This window comes from Acanthaster planci, linkage group LG01 (assembly GCF_054643075.1).
Source record: "Acanthaster planci isolate LZ-2023a linkage group LG01, COTS_SCS, whole genome shotgun sequence".
Classification (NCBI taxonomy): domain Eukaryota; kingdom Metazoa; phylum Echinodermata; class Asteroidea; order Valvatida; family Acanthasteridae; genus Acanthaster; species Acanthaster planci.
In genome coordinates this window covers 23,182,944-23,192,458 of record NC_141777.1, presented here as the reverse complement: position 1 = coordinate 23,192,458, position 9,515 = coordinate 23,182,944, and the positions used below count along the sequence as shown (strand labels likewise).

Sequence of the window (9,515 nt, the reverse complement as noted above, 5' to 3'; positions counted from 1 at the left end):
TGTGAGGGTTGCACCTCGAAGCTGCACCTTTTATTAGTATGACTTATGATGGGGAAATTACATGATTTCGAGCAAAACAATTTTAACTTATACATCCCTCTTTCTTAAACACCACTGATGAAGTCTGAGAAATAATAAAAAAAAGCTTGGCCCTGATTTGTACAAGCCGGAATCGGAAAGTGCTAATGGGCGTCGAAAATTCAAACAAAACGTAGGTGTACAAAATTATTGACATGGGCCCTTTAATCCGACAATTAGCTCACTTGGCAATGCACACAACTGCAGTTGACGCTATTATGAACTCGTGTAAATAGATCCGTTGAGTGACATAAGCCTAAGACGCAAAGCTGGAAATCACTTCAGCTAATTGGCTATATATTGGGAAGAGGCTAAATCCGCATATTTCACACAAACTTCCCTTAGAAGATTAACCGCGGTATACCCAGACTATGCTCGTACTCAGTGTTCTAAAAAATCAGACGGGAACTGGCATGCCATTCAAGCCATTATTTTGATGACCCTGCAAGACCAGTTGAGCTGAATAGGTTTCTGCATTTACTGAAACAAACGCAGCTTCTTCAACAATTTTAACCAGGGGACTTAGGCTAAGGGAGCATGGAGCAAAACAAGGAAGGGAGGTATAGCATTCGGCCTCGTTCCTGACTCTCCACTGGGGGTGGGTTCATGATAAATCGAGAGGTGGGGTGGTGGTGGTGGGGGGGGGGCTTCGACACGTTCATTTAGTCGCCAGTGCCCTAGCGCAGATTCCAGTGAATTTTGGCAAGCACCACCCTCCGAGTTGGTAGACTGCCAAAATCTGAAATTGTCATCCACCCTTCTCTACAGTCTCCAGCCTATCCCTTTGAACAAAAATAACATATCAAATGAATACTTTTCATTGAGAGAGGGAGCTGATGTGAAGACCAAAATGCAAGAGGAAGAACCTCCGAAGAAATGACTTAAACATTTTGCGAACAACAGACGTGAGAGATAAGCAAAATCCGCCAACCTAACTTTGTACAGAATCAATACAGCATTAAAAAGGCAAAAAAATCTGAAATTCAATGGGCTTTTAAATTAAGCCAGCAAGTATAAATAAGGACACAGCAATATACTATGACTGTGCTCTGCATTATATGATACGTGGCTACATTATAAGAAAAAATATATAATGACAAACCAAAGTAAAGAATCATTCATATCTGGGTGGTTTTATATTGTTAGATTTTCCCTGCGTCGGTATTACCAACTTTAGTGTATAACTTTGTCTTCAAGAAACAGTTCAAAATACTCATTTTTTTCTGGAATGCATGACAACGTTTATTTAAACGGCATTACAGTTTACGAACGTGTTGAATCCTGCCCGAGGGTAATCAGTCGCCTCTATGGGTCCCCCTCCCCCAGACATGCGTCTAATTTGTAGCGTAACAAACACCATTGTGTGCGTTCTGCTGGCCAAATTGGTGCGTCTACAGTATAGGTTACACTGTATCACTACGTCTGTTAAACGGTCATTCCGCGACCGTGTGTTGCTCACTCAACCTCAGCGGGCACAGAAGATGTAGCCAAGTGTTTAGAAACAAGCATCCAACTTGATCATTGAGACACTTACTGTGGTCAACACCTTTAATTAACGTGTTTATGTTGGCTTGTCTGTCTGGAAGGAATAATATGCTTATTCAGCTTTGACATGCGGTATTAACGGTGAATCCAATCCAACTATCCGTTCCTTGCACGTGATCATAGTCGTAAGAGAGTGTAGGAAATTGTTTCCTTATACCATGACTTACACGAAGTCAGTCAGTTGAAAGTTGAAATCGACATTGTGTGACTCAAATCCATTTTGAGACCAAGTGATTTGTTGTCGAGGTTAAGAAGGGAAGTGTCCTTCCTTTCTATTCCAACTCACTTCATGGCTTTATTTTTGGAGTCTGTAACATCTCCTCAATGCTACAGGAAGGCGGGGCAACAGATGCATTTAGTCCTTCGTGTTACTTTTATGCAAAAGATAGGCTTTTACCTCGATCCAGTGGAATCTTTTTAAAAGCCAGAATTTTGTTTCAGGAGAGTTGCCACCGTCTTTCCAATGGTCTTCCGAAATCCTAGAAGTATTAAGCTCTAAATGACGTGTTTTTCAGCTCCCTCGTAAGAAGCTCTGGATCATTTTCTGATGTTTGTGGAAGCCGGGATATTTTCATTGTACATCATTTAGAGTTTGCTTTTCATGGTTTAAATCATTTTTTGTTCCAGCCTTCAAAATATGTCGCCATCATGAACCCACGGCCCTGTCCAACTTGTCACCATAATTTATTAGTTAGTGGTATATTTTCGACATCAACCGATCATTTGTATGATTTACTAAATTTTACAAAAGATTTGCCATCTCTTAATATTAGATAACAGGCCAAGAATTTGCTGACAAAAATTACCCCAGCTCTCTCCAAAATTCATAAAATCCATTTAATTAAAGTCTTTTTTCCAAATACACCGCACACTGCACAGGCATTTGGTTACACTACAGTTGGAACATTTATCCTAAATTGGGCGACAACTTGGCAATAAAGCTAATATGAGGTCTAGACATTAGCAGCTCTCTAAAATCAGGCACGTTTTGATGTCGGTTTCAGTGCGAAGATTTTTGTCTTGCACGTATATGGCTTCACACCCCCCATCCCGACGGTTAACGGGCCAGAAATTAGCGTTCGGTGAATAGAATCAATATAATCGGTCTCAGTCATAGACAGTAGAAGAGCAGACGACGTAATTGGTCTGTTTCCTATATTGTTACGGCTGGAGAACCGAACCGATTTACCCTTTCACTCGTATGAATCCCCTATGAGTTTCTCTATCCATCATGGTTTCATTGCATAATAAAAAAAAATGCTGAATGTTTCGACCCATACTCGGAGGGAAAATTTCTTGTGACACAGCTAGCCCTCAAGTCAGGTAGCCATGCTCGCAAATGAACTTGAGTCGGGACGTATACGCAGTGGGAACAAAAGCAGATGTTAACGCAGCATCTCTAAGGCAGATGCACTTAACATAACAATAGCCGACTGCCCACATTGGTCAAGAGAAGACCCGCACGCTTGGATGGTTCCACCTCGACCAGTGTACATGATCAGACCTGTTTGCACAGCGAGGCCAGTGCCCGGATATCACTGTAGTCAAACTCTGAGTGAAGGTAATTGTGTCATTAATTAAACGTGTCTGGATGCATGGGAGCTACCCAACCCGCGCTCCACCCTACCAATTAGCCCGACTAGACGAGTCGCGTTATAATTGGTGGCAGTGCGCACACCATGAGCTCAGTCTACGATCTGTCATTTCCCAAAGCAAACACTAGACTCATTGGACCTTCCGCAGTCGTCAGCGAACTTCACTCGATTTGGCAACCTCACACCAGGTTATTTCCTGACACAGCCCTTGAACGCCCCTGGTGGTTTGTCCTTGAGTGAACCGCATCGCGAACTTCTCTCGTCAAGTTGCAGAGGAAGACGTGCTTCGCAGTCCATTCGCAAGTTTCAACGTCTCCGTCTTCCCCGTTTCCTCACCCCGAGCTAAACGTATTCCCAACTGGTTCTTAAAGGAAACCTACTTTGTGTGGACATTCGCACCTGCCTCCTGACAGACTGATCGTGGCCAGTGGGCCAACAACTGAAGATACATTCCCCTGGCAGCTTTCATACCAGAACTAACCATGACGACTATTCCGGGCATCGTCCTCGTTCTTGCTTATTTAGCAGCTACCCAAGTCATTCTCGGGGCTGACATTAGCAGCAGCATCAGCAGCAATACTCAGCCTACGCCCCTCAGCTCGCGGATGGAGAGCAAGATTCTCAGCATGCTAGGCTTAAGCGAGAGGCCCAGACCGCGACCCAACGCCACCGCTCCGCAGTTCATGTTGGACCTGTACGACAAATTGCAGAACAGGTCGAACTCGGAACATACAGCCGGACGATGTTCATTTCCCGACCCAGCCTTCCCCGGCAACATCGTCCGCAGTGTCCCAAATGCAGGTAAACATCCTCTCTCTTTCAAAATCTAGAAAAAATTATTCGTCATCGTAATTCTAAAGTTTGACTCCACGTGGAATAAACAGTGCAAGGATATGTTACGCAAGAATATAAAAACCCAATAACTGATCTTTTTCATCGTTTCTGCTAAAGATTGCTAATACGTTCTGAAGACGTTTTGAATAGTTATATTTTTATTGATTTTATTTTCTGTGCAGAAAGGGAACTTAGTATTTTAACTCGGTTAGAGCACGCGTGCAGATATTTTACTTTACTGTGAGAGTTTTGAGAACGTCAAAATATCGCTGACTCACAAATTGCCACATAGTGACGCAACCCCTAGATATTGAGCAATTTCAGCAGGGAATTGACTGACATTCCATGAGGGCAGATCACCCAGTGTCAAGGCAAGCACCAACCTCATGCCGCTGTCGTTTATTTAGACTGCACTTTACCGATGTAGGATGAGTAATGAGCTGCCGGCAGACAAAAACAAAACACTGCTCCAGCTCAGACCAATCCTCCTTTTAAAAGTCCCAGGCACTAACAAGCATGTTGAAATATCTGTCCGGGAGGGCGGCCGTTCAGCCCTTCCACAGAGTCAATGTTATCGTTTTGTGGCGCGCAGTCGTCGACATCTGACCTCTGAGAAATTAGCTAAACGTGGTTTCCGGTTTTATCACGTGACTTTTAATTAGGCTGTTGCTTGGATGCTGCTCATTGCATATACATGTATCTGCACCACTTTCACTTGAAATCATTAAACCCATTTTTAAAACTTTTATTGGATTTTTTGTTTTACTATTACTTTCCCCTAGGGATTTTTCCTGAAAGCGATGCCTTGTAGAGAGGATTTTCAGTCCCCGCTACATGTATATACTTAAACCATCGATGCCCCTAACGCTTTCTTACAACTGCGGATTACCAATGCATGATATTGCCAGTGCGTTCTTTATCACCACACGTACGTGTGCTCCCCTCTCAAAAAGGTTGACCCTGTCATTCCAAACGTGATTTGCCAAATCTTGCAGATCCAGCGAGCTTTTTAGGGGATTTGGGTTTGCTTTTGTTAACTTAAACGAGAGGTATTTAACCGGTACTAGAATGCGGTGTAAAAACGCTTGCCACATTGCCAGCTCTCTTCTGCTCTTTTTTATGCTATGCAAAGTTACAGGTGTGCGGTAGCGCCCTTTGGCTTTTAACACCTTTGGATCATCCTGTTAATGGTTTTATCACCTTAGGTAATTCCTGCTTACTCACTGTGAAATGTTTGTTGGGTTATCAGGAGCTAATCTTCTGGCCAAACACTTTGATTAAGAGATCAGGTAATTCATATGGATAGGAAAACGATCTATCTGAGAATTAGGCTAATTTGGGAATGGGTATTTGTGTGTGTTTTTTTATCAAATATTTCAACATTTTCTTTTTCAAAGTAGGTGCTGTTTCCTCAGGTTTATTGACTGGGCTAAAATGTCTGCTTGCTAAGTGTATTTACCGGGAAATCAGTGTTGTAATTTTCCACTTGATTAAAGAGTAACTAAAAACTTAACCACTTTATTTCTCGTTTTTTGTTTCTTTTTAGGTACAAAACTTAAGGCTTTGGCAAAATCCGACCGGCGCTTCCGTCAAATCCTGCACTTCAACTTGTCATTCATCCCTTCCTCGGAGACTATCACGGGGGCACATCTGAGGTTGGAGTTTCTGGACGTGGTTAGAAAAGTGAGACCTTCTTCGACAGTCCACCTGAAACTCTACCAGATCACGCAGGCTGTGGATGAGATGAGGTCAGCCAGCGTCGAAGGCACCAGGAGTTCGTTCCGTTTGCTAGCATCGCTGGTCATTGACGTATCGCAGGCTTCACCGGAGACAATCGACATGTTGCCCGTGGTACAGGAATGGAGGGCGGGCCTGAATGGAAACACCGGACTGTACGTAGCCATGGACATTCAGAAGACCGAGGGCCTGCCTCAGAGGAAGGCCAACGCCATCTTGGCCAAGAAGCTGGGTAAACTTCGACGGAGGACGGCAACGCTGGTGGTGGTGTCGGTGGACGGCGAGAAGTGCCGGAACCGCTTCCGAAGGAGCGCTGACGAGGAGGAGGGGACTGCCCGCCCCGTGCCTCACCCAAATGACTGCCAGAGACGCCGCCTGTACGTCAGCTTCCGTGATGTGGGTTGGCAAGATTGGATCATCGCGCCCATGGGCTATCAGTCGTACTATTGCGGTGGGGATTGCCCCTTCCCATTAGACAGCAGGCTGAACGGCACGAACCACGCCATCATCCAGTCGATGGTCAACTCGAACAGTCCGGAGTCGGCCCCAAAGGTCTGCTGTGCGCCGACCAAGCTCTCGGCGATCTCAATGTTGTACTTTGACAATGAAGACAATGTGGTCCTAAGACAGTACGAAGATATGGTAGTTGAGTCTTGCGGATGTCACTAATGAACATAATTAAAAAGCCGTTAAATATATCAGTATTAAACAGAGTTTGCAATGTTGAGAATCTGACTCCATGGAGAAGTTTTAAGGTCAAAGCCCTTCGTAAAAAAAGAAAGTATTCCCGTGATGAAAGTTCCCCAGATCAAATTATCTCAGTGTGCATTTTTTAAGCTCATGCTAACTTCTGATGGAGATATTCGTGTCAGTTCAAAACATTTTGGACTCTGTTTATCATGAAATGAATATTATTAGACACGCTAAGCGATCTTCTAGAAATGTTTTATATGTTATTTCTTATACTCGTATACTGTACAGATATGCTCAAATGCATGTAAATTATGAAATCAATTATTTAATGTGTTCAATTGTAAATACGAGTCAAAAAGTTTAAATGGATATACATCATCTTTGAGCACACGACATGGCCTTTAAAAACAGAAGACCAAACAAAGTCCTCGGGTTACTAATATTAAAAAAATCAACAAATTGGCAGGTTCATATGATATTTCCCCGATTTGATGTTAGGCCTATGAATATTACAACTGTTGTTTCTCGGTTTAGTGTGAAAGCTTGACAAATTTCAGTGAATTTGGACAATTTAAAAAGTTTCTGTTTAAGTAAACTGAGAGCAAGAACATAAAAAATTCCAACTAACGTATGAGACATGAAATAATTGGATTCATCCCCATATTTCAATGATGTTGCAATTGTTTTTGTGTAAAGTATGCCTCTGTGTATCAACGGATGTATTTCGTCTGTACAGTGATTGAATGAAAGTGTAAATAAAATGAATGGAATACGTGAAGGAACTTGGAAACATTGCTTCGATTTTCAGTTGAGCTGCTGAATTGCCATCTTGCTTTGAACGCAAGTACTCAGAACTTTCTAGTAATTATCCAATCGTTAGATTTCCATTTACCAGTACATGTATAATTTTTCTCCATTGGTGTTCTTTGTTCGCTTTGCTTGAATGTTTCTTTTCGGATTTTGGTCAAATACTGATGGTCTCATGTATACAATTGCAGTTCAATATCGGAGAGTAAGGTCATTAGGACCTGGGTTTCACGCCAGTTTGAGTTAGATCTGCACGTGAGAAATGTCCCACTTGTTAAAAACAGGCAACTACAATGCCAAACACATTGAGAACATTAAAAAAATAGACAGTGGATTTATTGGTACTTTATTTGGACTGCAAACAATTGCAATGAAAGCATTCACGCCAGTATCGAGCAGTTTATACTCAAACGTCATTAAGTGAATTACATTATTTGTATCATCCTGGGGGGGGGTTTAAGAGTGAGTTGAATGCAAATGCATATCACCTTTTTACATTTGTCTTGTCGTAATATGAGGTGAGTTTTTAAAAATGATTGAAATGAAATGAACACACTGTCACCACTTCCCATCGGTTCCAAACAATGTTGACGAGTCAAGATTGGACTGAAGATACTTGTTCTCTCGCTCTTTGCAGAGAGTTCCCATGCTGTCAATGGTCCAGCCTAACGCGCTTCAACTATGCCGTTTGTTTAATTAATTTTGAATAATATTTTGTGTCTGTTAGGTTTACTCTCGAACCGGTAGCATTATGACCTTTTCGTGAACAATTTTTTATCAACGACTAGAGGGGACGCATTTATAAAAAAGTGGGGACTGTGTTCGATCCTCCGTGAATTAAACGGCCTGACTTTGCGAATACAGTTTGAACACAGTTGAACAGCACCAGAAGATAACGAAAATCTGTCAAAGAGACATTGAAAAAGTTTTCTTCGATTTGTTAGGGGATTGCACATAATTATACTGTGCAATATTTCCATATCATGATAAGTTGCTGTTTTCTTCTAAATATGTTTTCCACATGTGTTGCTCCCCTCATGTCACGCAATACCAAAAAGTGCATGCCCAGCATGGGACCTCGCAAAAGTTCAATCATCCGTACTGGGGTTGGGGCGCATGGGGAGACGAGCCTGTCAAAGTCGGCATCCGCGCCCCTGGACCTCCTCTTGCTGACCACCAGGAGCCGCATGATTGTGATTGACTCGCTGCTCAATCAAACCCGAATGCTTTTCGAACTTACCCTTTGCTGATTACAAATGATCACGATGAGGTATTGGTAAAATGGAGACGTTTCCTCACGTCGTGCTGAATAATTTGTTCTACTTTTAAGCCGTGTCTGAAAGTTCCGGTAGCAGCCAAAAATAACATGTGTACCACCTATACATATACATGTATAAGGCAGCCGGTAGCTAGCTACCGGTAGCGGCTTCAGGCACTTCCATAGAAAGGTAGGTGTGTGTTGCCTCTGGCTGTTGAAGTTACCGAAGCCAGCCAATAAAGCTCCTTTCAACCAAGTTATGCAAAATCATGCAGCCATTTTACCTTTTTGTCACCTGAGTTTTTTTCCTCGTCCGACACATGCTTTAGTCTTCCATCTCAGATTGGTTCCATTTAGGCTACGAGAGTGGAAGTGGGATCTCGTCGTTTAATTGTCGACAGATAGCGATACATCTTGAATTATTCTATTCTTATTACTTAATAAGAAGGCTTTTCATTTGGGTTTGAAATCGTAAGCCTTTGCCCAAAATATGCAATGATCTTGATATTTAATTTAAAAGGACAACTTTCTTCGAAGCTACATTTGTCGTCAAATGTAAGTTGGGGTTGCCACGAAGTTATTTTGACAATCCACCCCTTTTACCTTGGATTATTTTGGGAGTTGAAAATAAGTACATCCGGTTTTAAGAGAACATTTCCAGTTTTGTTTTAAAGAGCGTACTCCCAAAATGCTTTTATTACTGGTACTTTTAACGACGCACTGAAGTCATCAAGGGAAAAATGGATACTATTAGGCCTACTGCGAATATCCCCCCCCCGCAAAACACGCCAAAAATAACAACAAAAACCAATAAGGAGTACATCAGTGCGTCCGATATAATATCTCAAAAATATGTGTCTCAGAAATTAGCTCTTTTGTGTTAAATTCGACTGTATCGTCCATGTAACTTGTAAGGTTAATTTGGGCTGAAAATCCTTGTGGACTTGCATCGTTACTAATACATGTAG

The 9,515-nt window shown here is 42.2% G+C and overlaps 1 protein-coding gene across 1 annotated transcript; it reads left to right on the top strand.

Moving 5' to 3' along the window:
• The first annotated feature begins 3,125 nt into the window (after positions 1–3,125).
• Positions 3,126–7,260, top strand: LOC110978443 (univin-like). Its single transcript, XM_022233457.2, has 2 exons — positions 3,126–4,019; positions 5,599–7,260. Exons 1-2 carry the CDS (start codon positions 3,701–3,703, stop codon positions 6,456–6,458), a joined length of 1,179 nt encoding a protein of 392 aa, XP_022089149.2. The 5' UTR covers positions 3,126–3,700; the 3' UTR covers positions 6,459–7,260.
• Positions 7,261–9,515: the final 2,255 nt, after the last annotated feature.

What these genes read in the sequence shown, in the direction of transcription:
- LOC110978443 (XM_022233457.2), top strand. Translation starts at nt 3,701, where the DNA reads ATGACGACTATTCCGGGCATCGTCCTCGTTCTTGCTTATTTAGCAGCT. An exon ending in CCGCAGTGTCCCAAATGCAG is followed by an intron (nt 4,020 to 5,598) that starts GTAAACATCCTC and finishes GTTTCTTTTTAG; the next exon opens with GTACAAAACTTAAGGCTTTG.